The following is a 20806-nucleotide window of genomic DNA, read 5'->3' as shown; positions in this document are numbered from 1 at the left end:
TAAAACCACTTACTCATGGCCACGAAGCCAGTAAGTGATCAGACTGGGTTTTGAACCAGGACTTATCTGACTCCAAAGCCTTTGCCTTCTCCACCAGATGTTACGGGCAGTTGGACCCCAGTGCTTGGCAGTGAATTATAAAGTGGTAATAACCAAATTCAGTGGTTGAGATTTTGAAATTCACACACATACTTCTCAGACCAAACGATCCTGAAATTACTTCTTTGGAATCACAGAAGTGTATGTTTTTAGAAATAGCATGCTGACCCCTAGTGAAAAATGTCCACTTTTTGGCTGTGACTTTCTTTTCATCAGAGGCAGTAGTGAGCAAAGAGTGTATCCCCATGGACCAGTCTGTCGAACACATACTGCCCAGCCTTTTAAGCCTCATATCAAATCCTGTGCCAAACGAGAGGGTTTTGCTTGCCAAAGCTCTGAGGCAGATACTATTGGAAAAGGGTACTTGGGCCAGTTTTCTGAGCTTACAGATTTTAAATTTCATCAGACAGCAGCTGGTTTTCCTCTTTCAGGAACTGTGGCAAATTGTGTGATATGGCATACTTCAGATTTATTATACAAATTGTTATGTCTTATGCATGTGTATGTGTCATATCCCACTCTTTGTAACCCCACGGACTGTAGCCTGCCAGGTTCCTCCGTCCATGGGGTTCGCCAGGTGAGAATTCTAGAGTGGGTGGCCATTTCCCACTCCAGGGAATCTTCCTGACCCAGGGATCAAACCCAAATTTTCTGCGTTTCCTGCATTGCAGGCAGATTCTTTACCTGCTGAGCCATCAGGGAAGCCCTACTTTATGCATAAAACGTTACTTATAAAATGGCTAGTAAAATTCGATAGCTATTTTATATTTAATAAACATATGCTAAAACACAAAACATTACATAGTCTTCTAGAAACGAGAGAAACTTTTATGAGTTTTAAGCTCTGACATAGAGATTATGAAAGGAAGTCAATTTAAGCATTAACTATGATTGGGTTTTAATGATATTAATTTTGTCGTCAGTCAGAAATAGTTTATATCCCAACCTAGTCAGTTATTTTAAGCCTGAACAGCCTAACATAAGATAGTTCAATTCTGCACCAGGGGTACAGGCAAATGTCTTAAATCCTGCCCTGCATATACCCGTCTTGCCTCTTCTCTCCCATCCTGTACCCTAGCTTGCCAGCAACCTGACCCCCACTTCCTGTGTTCTAAGTTGCCGATTCTTTTGTATTGGAGGGAAGAAAAGATAATATTAAAAGATTTTTAGTCATAGTTTTAAAAATATGCCTACCTATTCTAAAAAGTTTGTGTTTACAAGTTAGGAGATACTCTTTGATTAAAGCAATTTTACTACTTTAAAGGGCTTTATGAAACACGGTGTATTGTCCTGAGACGTGGTTTTAAAAAAGAGAAAACCCAGCCCAAACCAGCGTGTGTTTTAGGACACAGTTCATGGCCCCTGTGATTCAGTTTCGTGTCTTGTCTTTTTAGCTTATTTTAGAAATGCTGGTAACCCTCATCTTGGAGTTTCTGAAGAGACTGTCCTGGCTTTGCTGTCCGACCAGAACCAAGATCTTACCTTTTTTGCTGCCCTAGAACCAAAGCGGGGGAATGTTACAGACCCTCGGCATGCTGCAAGAACAGAACTAACCCATCTGTGATCACTGCAAGCCAATCATTTTGAGCTTGGCACGTGCTGCTTACCGTAACTTGAAGAGGAGCTGACGGTGTCATACCTGCCTGGGGAGGAAAAGTTTCTGAGACTTTGATATTGTGTCCTCCAGGGACCCCTTTTCCATCTGCGGTCACAGGGACTGCTCCTGGGACAGGCACTGGCAGGCACTGAGTTGCTTCTGTGCCCCTACATGCCAGATCAGGAAGTCTGTGCAAAGGTTGTAGAACCAGGTGGCTCCCTGAGTGTGGGAGCCTCCATGACATCAGACTGTCTGGTAGCAGTTTGTTTTGTCTATTACTGATGATATTATTTGACCCCCAGTTACCCCCTCTCCAAAAATAAAGTACTTTACTAGAAGCTTTTACGTCTTCAATAGATTTGCGTATTTGGCTTCCGTCATGCTTTCCCATAAAATATAGTTTATGGTTTTATATTTTATTTTTAACTGAAATATTGTGCATATGTAAATAACTCTTGACGGGAAGAAAATATATTAATGTAAGATTAGTCTCCTATCAGTGAACAGAACAAATACATCATTTAAATTTATGTTCTACTTGGAGTTGCTGCAAATATAGCCCCATTTTTTTTTACTTGTGAGAGATGTGATAGTTAAAGAAATCTACTAAAGCATGATTTATGGCACTCTTTCTAATATTGTACTTTTGTTATAAATTGTACTCTGACCTTTTTCTCAGGCACTCACGCCTCCCCTTCTTGCAGGAACCGTTTCCATAAAGAGATATATTGGCTTTTGATAGAGACATAAAGCAGAAAGATTTTCATTCTTTTTTTTTTATTTTCATTCTTATATGGCTATATTATCATTTGTTTAAGAGATGGGAGGGAAATTGATCACTGAGATGCATGGATTTGAACTTTATATCTGATGCTTTAGAATCTTAAAAATAGGAAAGCACAGTTCTGATCAATCTATATAGTTGGCCACAAACACCAGTGATGTAGGGGCTTAAGTTATGATACACTTCAAATCTAAGTACATAAGACTTAAGAGTTTGTGCTTTTAAAATCTAGACCAAGAGAAAGATGCTCTAGAATTTAAAAGGTTTTTGATTAATTAATAACTCAAGGTTCTAGAAACATCTGATTAAGTTTTGCATGCATGTATGCTGATGTTATTTTTCTTTTTTCTATTTTTATCTTCTCAAAGGCCAACAGGCAGGGAGGAAGGAGCAGCCTGTTTGGGGTCCGAGAGCGGGCTGCAAAGGGCACATGAGTTATTTCCATTCTTCCCTGGGATCTTTTTCTTATCTTTCTTTTCCTTTTTTTTAAATAAAATTTCTTGAGCTAATATTGAGTTTCTGATGCTTTCCCCTCCCCCAAATTCCACTGGGCTGACTCTAAAAAGTAAGGAAGGAATCCATACCGTGCCAAAGAAAATAAGGCACATGTATGAGAACTTCAAATTGTATTGCTAACCCAGGAGATAGCATTTTGGCAACTTCAGGAAAGAGTGATTTAATACATTGGAGACTACATATTAAGAGAAAAAAAAATTATCTCATATTCAGTGCTTGCTTAGAGTAAATAGATGGAGCTATTGTTTTGCTTCGGTAACAAGCAAATTTTAATTTTTTTATTGCTTAGAAATTGAGATTGTCGTGTTGTTGAAATCTGTTGATCCAGCAGCAATGTAGACTTATTCAGCTGGAATCTTGTATTCTGTGCAGAGCTTCACTTTCCATTAAAGAAAACAAATTAAGTTTGTGTTGTGATGGGTAGGATTTGCCTGCTGAATCATCTGTGCTGGTAGAGACTGGTCAAGACTCTTTGATGAATAACCTAACCTTTAAATTTTCAGTTTATAAGTGTTAAAATTTTCTATAGTTTTATATGAATGCCTTTCCAGTGCAAAGTTTTTTTTTTTTTTTTAATGACTGTCACTTCTCTGCAAAAAGTTATGTTTAAAGCTCACATTTTATTCTTCTTTTGTAACAACTGAGATTTTTTCCTAAAATTGTTCATGTTGCCCTTGCTGTTCTCTCCTGTAGGTTTCTCATCAGTTTAGGTCTTTACATGTTAGTTCATAGATGCAGCGTTGAGTGTCTGTGATCTGACTTGCACTCGGCCTCTGGCAATATAATGGAAAAGCACAAGCTGGTTTCTCACCAATAGGGCTGCTTTGAAAGGCATCTCAGCAACAGAACCGTCTCAGACTGTCCCTAAGTGGACGTGTCCTTCACTGTCCTTCTCATAGTGTTTTCTTTGGCACTTTCTCACTCCAAGAATCCCAGAGCGTTTTCAGCACTGATGGATTTCAGTGCAGATTTGCAAATTTTGGGGAAGGTCCATCTCCCACTTCCGGGGTAGCCCAGTATCTCCCCTCCCCTCCCCCGCCCCCCCCGCCCCCCCCACGCCCCCCCGCCCCCCCCTCACCCCCCCCCCCCCACTGTCAGGTTGGATCCAGATCTGCTTGAAAGGAGTCATATTTCTGCAATGTTGCCTTTTTCATTTATGCTCGAAATACGATTTTAAAGCATGACTAAAGACTGCACTTCACAGCTCTCCATAGAGGATGCATGCAGAGATGATTTAGAGCGTTATTCAGGCATAATTCCTACAGGTAGTTGGCCCCGAATTGTGCAATGACTGTATTTTAAACAGACAAGAAGAGGCCACAGTTTTCCCGCTTAAAGGACCTGACGTTCAGCTGGGAAGGGGAGTTGGGGGTGTGGTGCGGGGGCGCACGCCTCGTGGTGATGCCTCTGTATTGATCTCAGTAAATCTCCCCACTGTTTTAGAAGCGCCCGTGCCCATTCCCCTTATTCAAGAAGCTGCACCAGGTCCACGTGAAGCCCGCTTTGGTTAACTGCGGCGGCCCATCGGCCCACCGCGGGTAGGCGGGGCGGGTGGGGGGGTCACCTGTCCGGAGGAGGGGCGGGGGCGCCGGTGACGCGCGACCACTTCTTGGAGCGGGGATGACGCGCAAGACGGGTCAAGCGGCTGCGATGATGCGCGCAAGACGGGGTAAAGCGGCTGGGGCCGGGCTGCGGGCCATGAGGAGGGGGGCGGCGGAGGCAGCGACGCCGCCGGGGGGCACCATTCGCCGCGACCCCGCTGCGGCCTGGCCGCCCACGCCGGGGGCGGACTCTGCCGGCCCGCGGCCCCACTCCCCACAGCTGCGGTCCCGCACCCGCGGCTGGAACCACGTCGGGGACCCGCAGGCCGTGAACCAGGCGACTGACGTGGTCCCGGATGTCTTCGCCATGCGAGTGCTGCTGGAAGATTCCGGGGAGATGTTCCGCGTAACAAACTGCCGCAGCAACATGACGGTGCGGGAGCTCAAAGAGGAGCTGGACCTGACAGCCGGCATTCCCTTCAACCTGCAGCGGCTGCAGTACCTGGACCAAGGTGGCCCCTGCCCGACCCCTTTCCTGGCCACGTGCACTCCTCTCCACCCCGCTGCCAAGTCCCCTCTGAACCTACAATGGGGCAAGGGAAGCCCGCCCAGACCAGGACCCCCAGATGGGTCAAAACAAATCCCACACCATGAAACTCCAGGTGGAAAAGCCAATCCTGGCCACCTAGGGACTTCCCAATTCCAGAAAAGCTGGGTTCCTGTTAGACCTCAGATCTCCAGGCAAACCCTGTCCACAGCAAGACCCTGATCTGTAGCAAATCCTCCAGTCTCAAAGCCAGCTGTCTAGTCCATCCTGTCAACCCAGTCCAGGTCAGAGCCCCCAATCCCAAACCAGACGCTGCCCACCCCCCTAGGACCCTCAGACACCCAGACTCTCAGACTCCCATGTCTCTCTTCATCAGGGACCCAAGTCCCAAAGCCACACAAGACCTCAAGCCTGAAACATTTGTCCTCAACAGACCCCACAAACCTGCTTATGTCAGGCCCCCAAATGGAGGCAAACTTCCAGTGTCTGTGCTACGCTGTGGGACACCAGGACCCCCAATCCACCATTCAGTTGTATCCACGCAAGGACCCCAAGCCCAGAACAAGCCTGCCTAAAACTTACCCCAAATCTCCAAGGTTACCGTGACTACTTCAGAACCCTGGATTCTTTGGCAAAGTGTCCACACACAGACACTAGAGCTTGGAACAAGCCCTGCTCATTTCAGGGCCCTCAAGCCAAGAACCAATCTGCCCAAGACTGAACCCCCTAATCCCTAGACTAAACCAAGTGACCATGAGAACCCTGAATCCTCCAGCAACCAAGTAGACTCCAGGACACTAGAGCCTTAAACAAACTCTGTGAGCCTCAGAACCCACATCTCTCCGCAAACCATTCTCATGTTTGAACCTCAAATACAATCCCCAAGTGACCCCCTGCTCACAACAGAAACCTGAATCCCAGAGCAGATGGGCTCAATTCTGAGTCCCTCATCTCTGCCTAACCAATCACTCATCTGAACCCCATTCCATCAGCCGTCTCTGTCTACATAAGGATGTCAGACCCCAAAATGAACTCTGCCCACATCTGACAACTCATCTGTGACCACACCAGAAGCCCAGGCCAAGAGTCTTCAGAAGAGCTCTAAAGCATAAGACAGAGTCCGTTCACAATAGAACCCCAAAACTCAAGTCCAGTGTACTCGTATCTGAACCCCAAACCTCCATGGAAATCATGTTTGCCCTCCGAGGTTTAAGCCAGCCATATGCGTGTAAGGAAGCCAAAGCTCAAAACAAGCCTTGCCTACATGAGGACCACCCCCCCCCCCCAGACTCAAAGCAAACTCTGCTTGTGTTTGAAACCCAAATCCCACATCAGCCTCAGTCACATTTAAACCCCAAGTTCAAGACCAAACCCTGCCTATATCAGGACTCTGAATCTCATAGCAGAACCTGTTGCCACTGAATCCAGGGCAGACCTATCCCATTCCTCATCCCTATGCTATCCAGGACCCCCAAATGCCAAAACAAATCCTTCCCACAGAAGGACTCTACATCCCAGAACAGATCCTTCCCACACCAGGACCCCCAGGCAGAGTGCAAACCTTGCCTCCATCAGAGTCCCAAATCTCAAAACAAACCCTGTCCACATTTGAACCCCAAATACTGGACACTGACCCAGTCCATATCAGGACCTCAAATCTCAAGCTGCCTCCTTGTCCATGTCAGGAGCTCAAAGCTAGCCCAACCGGAATCAGAACCCAGCACTCAAAGCTCCCTGTGACTGACTCAGGACCCCAAGGTCCCCTGTCCAGATAAACCCCACATAGGAGACATCCAGTGGACCCAGAGCACATCCTCTCCCCCTAGGGTCTCCTTCCTTCACCCCGTGGGTCTGGCTGTCCCCATCCCATCCCTATGATATGCAGAATATGAGAGCAGGATCAAAGCCCCCCAGCCTCTACCATCTCCCCACCTGCTTGAAATCAGCACAAAAACAAGAAAACAAAGGTAAAAAATAACTCTCTGGGCTGCTGCACAGAGAAAGTGAACAGCCGGTGGCGCAGAGAGACTGCAGTTATACTGCAGGGGCCGTGAAGCGATAGAGATGAAGACTTGAAGCAGCCTGTCTCCCCGAGCTCCAAGCTCCCAGACATTGCCCTTCTGGGGCTCAGTATCCTGATTTGTAAACCACAGCCCCATTAGCTCCGGAATCCTCAGTGCCGTTTCCTCCTTTAGGCAGAAACGACTCCAGAAACACAGAATGCATACTGAAGAGCAAAGTCCTTTCCTTTACCCTCTTGGAAATCGGTTAAGCATTTTTCATGATGTATTTGCTTTGCTAGAGCAGTATTTGGAAGAATGCTTAAGAGCATTTTCGAGATTTTATGTGGAAAGAAATGTACCTGGATTTAATGTGTTAAAAGTGAAGTGAGCTATGGAAGTGCTTAGAGTCCCAAAGCAAGTAATTTAAGAATTATGTGTCTTGAACTGCAGATGTCTGACACCCCTCCTGTTAATTTATTTTCACCCATGAGCTATGCCGAGCGATAGATTCAAGAAAGCTAAGAGGGAAAGAAAGAGACGAAGTGGCTTAACACTGATGTCACAATCCTGTTAGTCAGCAAGCACTTAGCAACTGTTAGAAGCTTGACCTCTCTTGTGGTTGCCATCCTTACTGTTGACGGCAAACAAGAAAGAAGGTATACCACGATGATGGAAGAAATTTGGGCTTCTTCCAATAAATAATCAGTCTGAAGCCTCTTTACCCACCTCAAAGGTTGCCAGAGAGGATCAAATGAGATAATGTGTGTGAAAACCCTGAAAGACTTAACTCTAAAAGGGGGTGAAGCATTCTCCTGGAGGCGGGTCGCCTTCCCATGTTTGTTGTCAACTCTAATAATTTATTTAGGTGGTGATAATTAGTATTTGTCCAAGCCGAAGGCAGTTGCTGCCTGCCTGTAAAAGGAGAATGTGCTCTGATTTTCTCTAAGAGCTGTTTGCTGCTGCTGCTGCTGCTAAGTCACTTCAGTCGTGTCCGACTCTGTGCGACCCTATAGACGGCAGCCCACCAAGGCTCCCTTGTCCCTGGGATTCTCCAGGCAAGAACACTGGAGCGGGTTGCCATGTCCTTCTCCTCTAAGAGCTGTTTAGCTGGTGTGAATCGTGCTCTTGTCTTTCTCCGAGAAACACCACCTTGCTCCAGTTTTTTCAAAGTTGTTAGGAAGTCATCGAGTTGTCTTATTTAGACTAATTACTGATTATCCTCAGTGTGAGAAGCACAAATAAGACCCTAATTAACAGATTTGCTAATCGCTGTTCCATGTTTCCATCCACCAACTGGAGTTGCTGGGAACCAAAGGGTGCCAACAAAGTCTAGACTGAGTGGGCAGGGCATCGAGGAGAGGCAGGGCTGGTTGGAGTCCTGGTGTTGCTGTTCACTGGTCATGTGAGCCTCGGTCTGCTTCTGCGGCAAATGGACCAGCCAAACCTGGCTTGTCGTGAGGATTAAAGAATGTGGGTGCTGAGTACTGGCACTTAGTAATCACTCAATCATGAAACCAAAAATGCTCACAAATTCTACTCGGAATAAATGATAATCCAACCTGGGCAGAGTTGAGACATTCCATTCCTAGGTCTGCTTATTGGAAAAGGCCGATTAATCCTTCAGCTAGATTACAGGTGGCCAGGTAGGAAGATGTGTGTGTGTATTTCCAAAGGTAAACTGAAATCAACTTCATTTTCTTAAAATGTTCTACAGTCCTCTTCTACTAATTCTGACCATCTTCCCCCAAGGGTATGAGTAAGGGGCAGTTTTGGGTGATGACACATAGACAGGATACCATACTTTTCTTCCATACCAAGTCCAAATTATGGTGGGGGTCGACATGGAGATGCTCATATTACCATAGGGTCTCCACTGGGGCAGTTTTGTCCCCCTGGAGGCCATCTGGCAAAGTCTAGAGACATTTCAGTGGTCACACCTAGCTGAGCAGGCTGCCGCCACCTTGGGGGTAGAGGCCAGGAATTCTATAAAGACCCTGCAATGTCCAGGAAGACCACACAGCAGATAGTCATTCGGCCCCAAGGGTCACGAGTGCAGAGGTTGAGAAATGCTGCCATAGACTATAATTTGAAAGATCCAACATTTTTTTCTCATTATTACCTCTTTAAGCTAACTGATGACAACATTAACCAGAATCAGTATTTTAGTTTAGGGGTATATGACTTGTATAACCACTTTATTACCTGTCTGTAATTTACAGTTACTTCAAGTAGTTCTACTTAGAGTTGGCCTCCTGAAATGACTTTTGTTCACTTCATGTACTTTTTGTGTGTGATGGGTTAAATTATAACTGGGGCTTCCCAGTTGGCACTAGTGGTAAAGAACCTGCCTGTCAATGCAAGAGACATAAGAGGTGTGGTGTGATCCCTGGGTTGGGAAGATCCCCTTGCAGAAGGGCATGGCAATCCACTCCAGCATTCTTGCCTGGAGAATCCCATGGACAGAGGAGCCTGGGAGGCTACAGTCCATAGGGTGGCAAGAAGTTGGACATTACTGAAGCGACTTAGCATGCACACACGCAAGTTATACTTACAGAATTTTATGATTTATTGCTTTTTTTTTTTTTTTTGGTGGGGAAAGGTTTGGCTTCTCTTTGAGTTAAGCCAAATTCATTTTCTAAAAAAATATCAGCTACTACAAACAGACATACGTGGTTTTATCAAATGAGACTAGTGCTCAAGTGTCTCAAAGTATTTTTGTGATACCCAAATATCACAAATAAGATAATCTCTTCACTAAACCAGGGTAACAATTTATCTTTAATGCCTGATTTTTCTTTTTAAAGATAAAAATTGTTCCCCATAGGAATTTTGATGGATGATGCTACGCTGAAGTTCCACGACGTTATTCCTGGTGGAATTATTTCATTATGTATCTGGCACTATGATGGATGGACGGAACTGGTTTTGGCGGCTGTGGAAGGGGATTCCAGTAAGGTGTTTTCATGCTTCTTTAAATGGATATTATACTTTATGAAGCAACTGTAGATTGTGTATGGGTATGTGTGTAGGGGGAAGTTGCTTGTTCTTTAATGTGAATATTTATTGAAAGTTGCAGAGTAGAGAGAATAACAATGACTTGTCATCATGATCAAATCGTGTGTTTCCATTTGCTGTTTGGCTTTGCGGTTTCTCCCTGTCCACGGACTTGTGATTTGTAACCCAGTCACTCTACCCCGAAAGGAACCAGGGCAGCCCTTTTTCTATTCACTTGTATATTTGCATGCATTCTAAGTCTCTTCAGTCGTGTCCGACTCTTTGCCACCCCATGGAGTAGCCCACCAGGCTCCTCTGTCCATGGGATTCTCCAGGCAACAATACTGGAGTGGGTTGCCTTTCTTTTCTCCAAGGGAGCTTCCTGACACAGGGATCAAACCTGGGTCTCCTGCATTGCAAGCAAATTCTTTACCACTAGCAACCACAAGTATATTTGGTAAAGTTGAAAACCTGATTTAACAGCCGAGGACGCCAGATAAGTTGGACCTGTGCAGTCCAGAGCGTTCGTCGCTGCAAAAAAACCAAAAAAAGTCCCAGGGGTCTGCCCCTACCTGACAGGTAGAGGCTTGGAAACACAGAAGCCCTGACCCTTGGCCAGGCCTTGAGCAGGGCTCTGGTGTGGGGCGGGGGTGGGGGCAGGCGGGGGCGGGAGTGAGACTGGAGGAGGAAATGTCTACCCAACAGTGAAGGTGAATCGCTCAGACACAGGGGGCAAGTGCAAGTTCTTTGTGGAAAATAAATTCGATGACAAGCGAGGAACCTGTGGAGGAGACAGTTCACTTCTGGCTGGGATGCGGATCATGGGGAGGGGGGTGGTTGGGATGGGGTTCTGGGGAGCGGCGGTGGTTCTAGGACGTCAGGGCAGGGACCCAGCAACCCTGCTGCCCTGGAGCAAGAGCCTTAGAGCCCATCCCCCCAATATTTGCACAACTCTCTGGTTCCTTCTCTGCGTTTCTCCCCCTCCTCTGCCTTCCCTGGATTCCTCTCGGGCTGTGTCCATTCTGGGTTCTCTGACTCTTGCTTTGAATGTGGGGTGGGTCTCCCCCAACTCATCTTGGGCCAGAACTGTCATCACCCCCCTGCATCAGGAACTGGGCTCCTCTCCGTTGGAGCCGTAGCCTTCCTCCAGGGCTCAGATCTTTAATTCTCCATGAGAAGATTCTGTCCCAGGGCTGTTATTCACCTGACAGCAGAGTTCAGAGTGTCCCAAACGTTAACGGAGACAATGGGCCTAAGAATAGACCGGAAGGCCAAGGTTCATCAACTCTCCCTAGGAGTGCGTGCTCCCTTGGAGGTGGGGGGGTGTTCGGTGTTGGCGGGGGTCTTCCTTCAGGGCTGCAGCCCCCTTCCTCTGGACACCCAGAAAAGCTATTTTTCTCTCTTCAAAACATGGACAGGAAGAATTTCCTGCCTCCCAAGCCTGTCTGGTGGTAAATTTGTGTTTCCTGGACGTGCAGAGAGAGATACCCCTGGCTGGTTTCCAGCTTCTCCCTCCCCTAGGGGCTGCTACCACCACCCCCCAACCCGGCCTGTCCCATCCACCTCCTGCACGTGGCGTCCAAGCTGACTTCCCCGCCAGGGTGTCCCGGGACCCACCAGCCAGGTGCCTCTGTGTTCCCGAGGTCACTGAGACTCACGCATGTAACTGTGTGTCTCATCCAGCTGGCTTGCCTCGGCGTTGCCGAAGACACTTTCTACCGAACTGCAAATTCGGGGCGTTTTGACGACAGGCAGTGGAAGAAGTGGATTTCCCAGAGAGCGTTCGTGGCCTTGTATGTTGCCTCACACAGGGGCCACTCAGAGGCTGTGCAATACCTTCTAGAACACGGTAAATCTCATAGCGGCTGGGTATGTTCACGTGGCTGGTGTTCAGTCACTGAGTCATGTCTGACTCTTTGCAACCTCATGGACTGCAGCATGCCAGGCTTCCCTGTCCTTCACCATCTCCCAGAATCAGCTCAAACTCATGTCCATTGAGGGGCTTTCCTGGTGGCTCAGACAGTAAAGCGTCTGTCTGCAATACGGGAGACCTGGGTTCAATCCCTGAGTCGGGAAGATACCCTGGAGAAGGAAATGGCAACCCACTCCAGTATTCTAGCCTGGAAAATCCCATGGACGGAGGAGCCTGGTAGACAACAGTCTATGGGGTCACAAAGAATCAGACACGACTGAGTGGATCAGTTTCTTCTTCATGTCCACTGAGTATGTTCAAGAGTAGGGTCTTTTGCAGGCAAGGGGGTCACAGTGGCTTGTCCTCCTGGTTCGCTCAGTAGTGGTTTCCTGGACCTAAGTTTGTCAACCACCAATTAAGGTCCCCACTGGGCCACTCGTTCACTGTCTGAGGGGGCTGAGGACATGCTAACTGAGGCCAAGAGAGGCAATACAGCCTCTCTTGGCCAGGGTTCAGGAAGACAGAATTTTTCAGGACACCACGTCACAGGGCTTCCTGGTTCATAGTGTCCAACCAGACCCCGCTGGGGATATTCCCAGACCATCCTGTTATTTCCTTCCCACCTGGGGTCCCTTTTCTGCCCAAGGAGTCTAGCCCCATGCTGACATCCCTCCCTTGGTGGCTGGCAAGCTGGCCAGTCTCCTTTCTCCAAGCCTTTGAATTATTTGTCCCACACCCTTGTTTTCATCTCTCCTCCACCAAAGGGCAATTACTCTCTCTGTCCACAGACACAGAAGCCTTAGCCTGGCTTGTCTCCCAATTAAAGGGCTTTGCCTGAGGTTCTTTGAGAGTATGTTTTATCTTTCCTGAATGTAGAGCGTTTGGGGGAAAAGAGGCCTGGGACTGAGGTGCAGACCATTCAAAAACATGAGAAAACCGTGTCAGACATCCCAGGCCACCAGCTTCCTCCAGAAAAAGCACAGAGTATTTGATCACTGGTTTCCCAGGTGGTTCAATGATAAAAGAACCTGCCTGCCAATGCAGGAGGTGCCTGTTTGATCCTTGGGTCAGGAAGATCCCCTGGAGAAGGGAATGGCAACCCACTCCAGTATTCTTGTCTGGAGACTCCCAAGGACAGAGGAGCCTGGTAGATTACAATCCATGGGGTTGCAAAGAGTCAGACATGACTGGGCATGCACACACTCTTGGGGCTCAGGAGGGGGCTTCATCTGAGGATCTCCCACATCAACTTGGCTCCAGATTAGACCCCCTCTTCCCAGCCTTTGGCCTTGATCCCAGGCTCTCTGTGCTATTTCCCCCACTTTCACCAACCAAGCTGGGAAAACATCTCCAATGCTTGGGCAGGATGACAGGCCGTATGTCTGTGATGGGTAGGGGTTTTTGTGACGGTCCTCCCCTCTTTCTGCACTTCTCCTGTTGTAGGATGAAATATGGGCTTTTCACGGCCCAGCAGTCCTTTAAGCTCATAAAAAGTCATTTTCACTCTGATGGAACTGTGATGTATTTGAAAGCACCAGTTAAAAAATTACAGCCAGCTTGGCAAAGTTTTCTGTCCTTTGCAGACAGCAGCTGTAAAGAGGTACTGGGGCCAAGGCAGGGTGTTGTGAGAACCCATTTAAAACTTTACCTCACTGACCAGTCATAGCTCATAAAAACTGGCTACCAAAATGTCAGCTGCGTATAATTGAATTGCCTTGTTCTCTCTGTCATGGTATTTGTTACCCAGAATTTGATTCAATTCAACAAGTCTATATTGGACACCTGTCATTAGCCCACCCATCTGTGGGAGACAGTGAGGGATTCAATCCAAGTGAAGTCCGTCCATGAGTCAGGCTGCTCAGCCTCTGACATCTTCCAGGGGCCTGTCTTCTCCAGGCATCACCCAGGCTACGTGCCGGGGATGAAAACAGCAATGATCAAAACAAGCATGTTTTCTGCCCATGTGGAGTTTATGAAGGCAAGTCAGCAAATTATTACAAATAATTAATTCCATGGTCAGTCATGCGTGGAATGTTCTGGAGACACAGAAGATCTATTGAACAAAATGCAGGGGCTCCCCAGATGGCTCAGTGGTAAAGAACCCTCTTACCAACACAGGTAGATGTGAGAGATGTGGGTTCAATCGTTGGGGTGGGAAGATCCCCTGGAGGAGGGCATGGCAACCCACTCCAGTATTCTTGCCTGGAGAATCCCATGAACAGCGGAGACTGGCGGGGTGCAGTCTGTGGGGTCACAAAGAGTCAGACGTGACTAAACTATGCACAGGGGGATTCTTGGGGAGGAGGACTAAGGAGCGTTTTCCTGAGGAAGTGAATGAAACCTCAAGAAACATAAGGTTATCCCAAGGGAGGGGCGGAAGGATGAGAGTGTTTTTAGCAAAGGAAACAGCATGTGCAAAGATCCTGAGGCAAGGTAAGGGAGCAGGTGTGTTGAAAGGATAAAGCTAGAAGGCTGGTTAAGTGAAGCATGGAATGGTGGGGGAGGAAGATCGCTGAGTCGGGGGGTGGGTAATGCTAGAGTGATAAGGCGAGGTGGGTAGGACAGAGCGGTGAAGACTGAGAACATTGCCCCAAGGATTTGAGCGAGGATTGTAGAAAGGTCTTTGTCTGCCACAAGAGGAGCCTGAGGGTGAAGCAGGGCTGGATGCTGGGTCGGGGGGATACAGGAGTGATCCCTTCGTGGCACTGGTACCAGGGTGGGGAGCAGTTATTCATTCTCCAAAGCATTCCTTTCCAAACCTCGGCCCCTCCCTGTGAGTTTCTTCTTGAACAGGTTTCTGAAGGTTGGCTCTGGCCAGCAGGGTGGCCCTCCCTGAGCCGACTCTTATTTCCCAGGTGCCAACTGTCAGGGAAGATCCCCTGTGGGCAGGACGCCCCTGCATGTGGCTGCAGCCATGAGCCGGCTGGACTGTATCAGCCTCCTGCTCAACTATGGGGCCTCCATCAACGACAAGGATGCCAAGGGGGAGACGCCCATGTCTGTCGCCCGCCGCCTGAACCGTACCCAGAGCGAGCGACGGATGTTCCTCTTCTACTGGCTGGTGAAGATGGGGACTAAGGACCCGCTGGACCCTGTGGTGAACAAGGCTTTTCGGAGAGTCAAGTCCGGGTTCGGCACCAAGGACAGCAAAGTGTAGGAACGTTTGCATGTTGACACCGACTCGGGGTAACTTTCCTGAGTTCAGGTCCACGGTGAACAGTGGCCGTGGTGAGCAGAAATTCAGGGAAACATGGCAATTAATCTGAATCAGACACAAAATGATCTGTCCTGTTTGCAAATGACGTGGGGAGAATATTGATAGAAGTGGGTGACTTTGTGTTCATTTCCTAACCCATTATGGATCTAACAGACTCCCACGCCAGCCTTTAATTTCGAGCTATTTGTTCATCATACCCAGGAACGCTGCTTGGGGTGATGGGGACCAATTACCTCCTCTCCCGTCTGGACACCATCTAATGCATCCGCATAGCAGGGGTAATGGACACAATGAGAGTAGCTCTTGTTATGGTACAAAACCAGGGCGGGCGGTTGTCGCCGGCTGGTGGGCAGTGTCACCTGTGAATTCCAGCTCGTTAAATTCATGGAACAAGATGCTCCCTGAGCTCGCAATGTTCCAGAAGTTTTCCTGAGCCTTCCTGGAGGGGTCTGCTGTCTGAGTCAGAGGTAGGGTTGGGGTGGGAAGCGAGGCTGGCCAGAAGACATCCGAGCTTGGTTGCCCACAAGGGGCCCCTGGTTACTCTTGGTGAAAAGGGGTGAGTTGACATTGGATTTAAAGGAGACCAGTGCAAAAGATGACGATAGCTCGTAAAGGAGAGAGTTTGAACTGGCAGCTTCTTATTGTCCTCTTGTCCCATCCCCAAAGGTCCAAGCACTCTCCTCCCCGACACTAGCTTTCTCCTGTCCTTCTAGAACTGGGGGAGCTCCAGCATCCTTACTAGGGGGCAGCGTCTATGCTGGGCTCTGGGCTCGACAGCCCATGAAAGCTGCCATGTGAGTGATGAGCTGAGTGTAGGAGACCAGACGGAGGGGTGAGGACTGGAGCAGACTGACGTGTACCCTGCCCACACCTTGCCTGAAGAAGATGCTGCCACTCAGCAGTAAGTGAGCCAAAGGCAGCTAGAGCTTTCCAGAGCCAGGAACCTGGCTTTTTAATCTAAATCTTGATTTTTAAGTGTTGGCTTGAATTATCCCCTGGAGAAGGGAAAGGCTACCCACTCCAGTATCCTGGCCTAGAGAGTTCCATGGACTGTATAATCCATGGGGTTCCAAAGAGTCGGACACGACTGAGCGACTTTCACTTTCTTTTCTTTTGAATTATTTTAAGACCAGCATATGGTACAAAAGGAGAAGATTTGGGGCACACGGATGGGCCTGCCAAACATCATCAAACTAACTTGTTTCACCTGGGAGATGGTGGGCACACTCTAGGACTCCTCGGACTGCTCCCTGGCTCCGAAACCTCAGGGTGGGAATGGCCGTGGTTGTTCCTGGGCGATGCTGTCCAACCTCGCCCCCACAGCCACACGTGTTTCTCTGAAGCCCTTCCAGGGCTAGTCTGTGTGGCAGTGGTCCCTCTACTGGTGCAGATTCTTTTTTTCTTTTTTTTTGGTCTCAGACCTGAACTTAGTCATTTTCCAAGGAACCCTGGTTCTGAAGTTCTGATTTTTAAGGAGCTGGAAAATGGCACTGCATCCCAGCTGCCCTTCTCTCCAACTTAGATCCCAAGAACTGGAACTGGATTCAGCTTTTACATCAATGGGCCGCATTTCCTGCTGTCTTTGCAAGGAAGATCCGCGTTGATGATGTGGCTTTACGCTTGGTGGACGTGGCTGGACCCAGCTCAGCAATCTGTTTGACAAATAATAGTCGGGGAAAAAGAAAATACAGCTCGGCATCAACTATGTCAAAACAGAGATCCTGTTTTTGGCAGATGTTCCCCAAAGTCAATAGGCAGATATTAAATAGCCTCACCCAGTGGGGTCAGTTCATTTAGCTGATGAGGTGTGTTGGCAGGGGGACCTGGGCACCCTTTTAACTTAACAAGTGGTGTGACTCACAGTCATGGGTTTTCCGGGAGTTCTGCTCTCCTGTCTTTATTGTTAGGAGAGTCACCTGCCTGACACTTGTCCCCAAAACTTTGGAGGGAAGCCCTCTGTCTTCATCACCCCCAGTTCAGCTAAACACTTGGCCAGGAACTGAACAAGTTCCAAACTGTGATGACATTTTGCTTGGTCTGTGGCAGGGTCATTAAAACCCTCCTGTAGGTCCTGGGGACTCTTCCTTTCAGACAATCTTAACATCCGAGTTGTTCTAGTCAAATAACCTTGCATTGCCTTGTCAATAAAATTTGTCCACAGCCTCAGAAGAGTTGATTTGCAATTGGTTGCAATCATGTTACGCTTTGCAGATAATTTTATTCAACATTTGAAGTTTTGTGGGGTCATACTTTGGAGCCAACAGATTTTTTTTTTTTTTAAAGGGGTTGATCTCAAACATTTGTATAGGATCCTGAAATCCTTTTAGGCCCAAGGTATTGAGGGTGGTCTTTAGTGGTGGTCTGCTTTTGCCCAGGTGGGCCTCACCTCTGTGTGGAGAGTGACTGGCTTCCTCGGAGTTACGATCAATCGTCTGGGTATAATATCCGTCTCCCTGCTCTGTATTTCGTATCTCCTGAGAGGCTGAACTCGATTGCCAGAGTGGGACTGCTACCAGGGTAGTGTGGATGTAAGGGCTGGGTCAGAGTGGACCCCAGGTTGCATCTTGGTGGCTCTGCCCTATGGCCTTGGGGTACCGGAGGATGGAGGGTGGTTATGGTGTCTGGGCCCCCAGGTTGTTGGGAGGGGGCACCCAGTACATGCCGGCTCTTGTCAGCTGAGAGCTTGGTGCAGACTGGCTAAAGTGGGCTCCATTATTGATGATCGAGGAAGGGGAAGAGAGGAGAAACATTTAAGACCATTTAGAACCCTTTCTTGGGCTCTCAAGTTCTGATCAGCAAGAGACAGATGATCTCTGAGCTCAGGAGTCCACAGAAGAGCTGTCCAATGTCCTCGGATCCCTCAGCGCCTCCTGGCCATCGGGGGCCCTGCTCACCAGGGTGCCTTATGTCAGCCAGGAAAACAGCCGTTGGAACCAGGGGAGCCTCTCTGGAGAGGTGGATGGCTCACGCTAAGCACAGCTGTGCCCCCACCACATGACCACTCGCCTTGGCCACCCCTCTGGACCCCTGGCCGCCGGGTCACTGCCCAGGTCTTGGGCATGTGGCCATCTCTCTCCAAAGACTCGGCTGAGAGGCTGCATGCTTGAGTTCTGCCCATCGGGTCCTCCCTCCATCTCTGGTCTGAACGCTCCCTTCTCTGCAGCATAGACACTGACTAGACCTTCCCAGAGAAGCGGAAGGGCACCCACTGGTGGCGCCTCGCTGCAGTGAGTGCCATCAAAACACAGGGTGAGAAAGTTATTCCCTTTTCAAATTGCTCTCAATCCTTTAAGTTCTGACAAGAGGAAAGTCTCCCCTTGGTGTTAGAGGGTCAGGTCCCCCCGCCGACCCCCCAAATACCCTTTTTATAAGATACACAAACAGGGCCACCTTCTGCAGGCAGCACTAGGATTTAATGACATCGTCTGTTTTCAGTGTATCTGTGAGCCGGGATTCTGTTTTTATTTCCACTCCTAACTAGTGCACGACCTCAGGGCAGACTGTCAACTCTCCAGGGACCCTCATCATCTCCATCCCAACCTAGTCGAGATGACCCATGTGGGTGGTCCTCAGAAAGGGCCTGGGCCTGTGGGCTACCCTGCAGGTCCCACTTAGGATTTCCCTCTGCCATTGGATGGGTGGCCTTGGGCCAGGCAACTGCGTGTCTCAGAGCCTCTGCTGCTTCTTCCATAGCGTTCGGGAAATAAAACCTGCCCCCGCCATCATGGGAGGGGTGCAATGCCTGACACAGAGCAGATGCTTGAAAAATAGTATCCATTATTATTAATATTGCTACCACCACTTAATTTGCTTAAAATGTTTACTCACTGGGGAATCAATACACTTCCCATGTGCAGAAAGCTTCATAAATTTTCAGCAAACCTTATACCATGAGAGTCTCTATCCAGAACTAATCATTCCCAGGGTGGGAGAGATCATTTCTCTCCAACTTTGCTGATTTTAGTACTAAGTACAAGGCTTCCGCAGCAACTTCTAGAAAATCTTTCTGAACTTAAAACTTCAGGGCCAGTTCTGCAGGAGAGAGAGAGAGAGGAAAAAAAAAAAAAAAAAGCGCTCTAGCGCGAGAGGAAAATTCCAGCCTCTCAGCTCAGCCTCCGCAGTGCGTCCTGACTAAGCCAGCACCCAGCAGAGGGCACAGAAGCCCATTAACATTTAGAAAAACGTGGCTGTTTGTGCTCATCGGAAATGTCAGAGCTGCGGCAGCCTGTGCCCCACTGGAAACTTGAGAGTGGGGCTCAGCCACGGGGACTCTCAGACGGCTTCTCAGCCTGAACCCCTGAAATTGCCCATCAAACACACATTTTCTGAGAACATTCATTGTGTCCAGCGAGGGTCCGTGGATCCCCCAAACCTGGGCGCGTAACAAGGGAGGCCAGCAGCAGAGGCCCCAGTTGTCGAGTCAAATTAGTACCTCCATGCAACATCCTTTCTACCCCTTGGGTGGGTGCGCACTGCCAATTTGCAATTTGGAAAAAATTATAAAACACTGGTCCCATCTGGTGGTGCCGTGTGCGTGTGCCCGCGTGTATGCCAGTGTTTGGGTCACAGCTCCCTCTAGTGTTGTAGAGGGGAACTTGCAGCGTCCCACAGCCCTGCCAGATTGCAAGGTAGGTATTCAGAAGGCCCATCTACCCCACTGGGTAAATCTCCCCTACAGAGACGAGAAGACCCTGATGGTGGGCAAGATTGAGAGCAGGAGGAGAAGGGGGCAATAGAGAATGAGATGGCTGGATGGCATCACTGACTTGATGGAGACGAGTTTGAGCAAACTCTGGGAGATGGTGAAGGACAGGGAAGCCTGGTGTGTTGCAGTCCATGGGGATGCAAAGAGTTGGACACGACTGAGCAACTGAATACCGACATAGACGAAGCCCCCCCGGCCATGATGAGATGCGTGTGTCAATGTTCATGGCAGCTGTTTCTGGTGGTGAGTGCCTGGAAACCCTCCAGGTACCCACCACGGGGGAAGGATGGTGCCACATTTTGCAGCTATTAAAAAAAACAAGAACAAATGATTTGATGTCCAGGCCAAGGCGTGGCCATGAGGGTTGTCTGTGACGTGTCATTACGTGAAAAGCAGCAAGTTGCCCAGGAGATGTGTATGAGCTCATGGACTTAGAATCCTAAAAAGGAGGCGAATCCAATAAACGTGGACATAAGTTTATTTGAGCAAAAAGGATGATGTCAAAGGTCCTTAAACTCTTAGCATTGCTTACTTCGGGGTCGCAGGGTTGCTCTGCACAACTCTGAAGGATCACAGCAGGCCTGTCTTGTCTTCTTTTATGGTGGCAAAAGACACATAATATAAAACTTGCCATTAATGATTAGGGCATTCACTGTGTTGTGTAACCGTCACTCCTATCCAGTTCCAGAACATTTTCATCAACCCTAAAAAAAAACAAACAACAAAACCCAGACCCAGTAACAGTCCCCACCCCTGGACAAACACTAATCCATTTTCTGGCTCTGTGGATCTGCCCATTTTTGGATAGTGCACACAAACAGAATCCTACAATGTGTGACGTTAGGTGGTCGCTTCTCTGAAATGTTTTCAGGGTTCATCCGTGTTGCAGCG

General features: G+C 48.4%; 1 protein-coding gene across 1 annotated transcript in view; it reads left to right on the top strand.

The window, feature by feature from the left end:
* Positions 1-4616: 4616 nt before the first annotated feature.
* Positions 4617-20806, top strand: part of ANKRD60 (ankyrin repeat domain 60) — a 35229-nt gene continuing 19039 nt past the window's right edge. Inside the window, exons 1-6 of the mRNA XM_027558109.1 lie at positions 4617-5049; positions 9912-10042; positions 11765-11930; positions 14849-15146; positions 15924-16004; positions 16800-16864. Of these exons, the coding sequence (XP_027413910.1) occupies positions 4617-5049; positions 9912-10042; positions 11765-11930; positions 14849-15146; positions 15924-16004; positions 16800-16864 (1174 nt within the window). The remainder of the gene's footprint in view (positions 5050-9911; positions 10043-11764; positions 11931-14848; positions 15147-15923; positions 16005-16799; positions 16865-20806) is intronic.

This window comes from Bos indicus x Bos taurus, chromosome 13 (assembly GCF_003369695.1).
Source record: "Bos indicus x Bos taurus breed Angus x Brahman F1 hybrid chromosome 13, Bos_hybrid_MaternalHap_v2.0, whole genome shotgun sequence".
Taxonomy (NCBI): domain Eukaryota; kingdom Metazoa; phylum Chordata; class Mammalia; order Artiodactyla; family Bovidae; genus Bos; species Bos indicus x Bos taurus.
The sequence above is the reverse complement of the archived record's forward strand: the minus strand, read 5'-3'. Positions and strand labels throughout refer to the sequence as shown.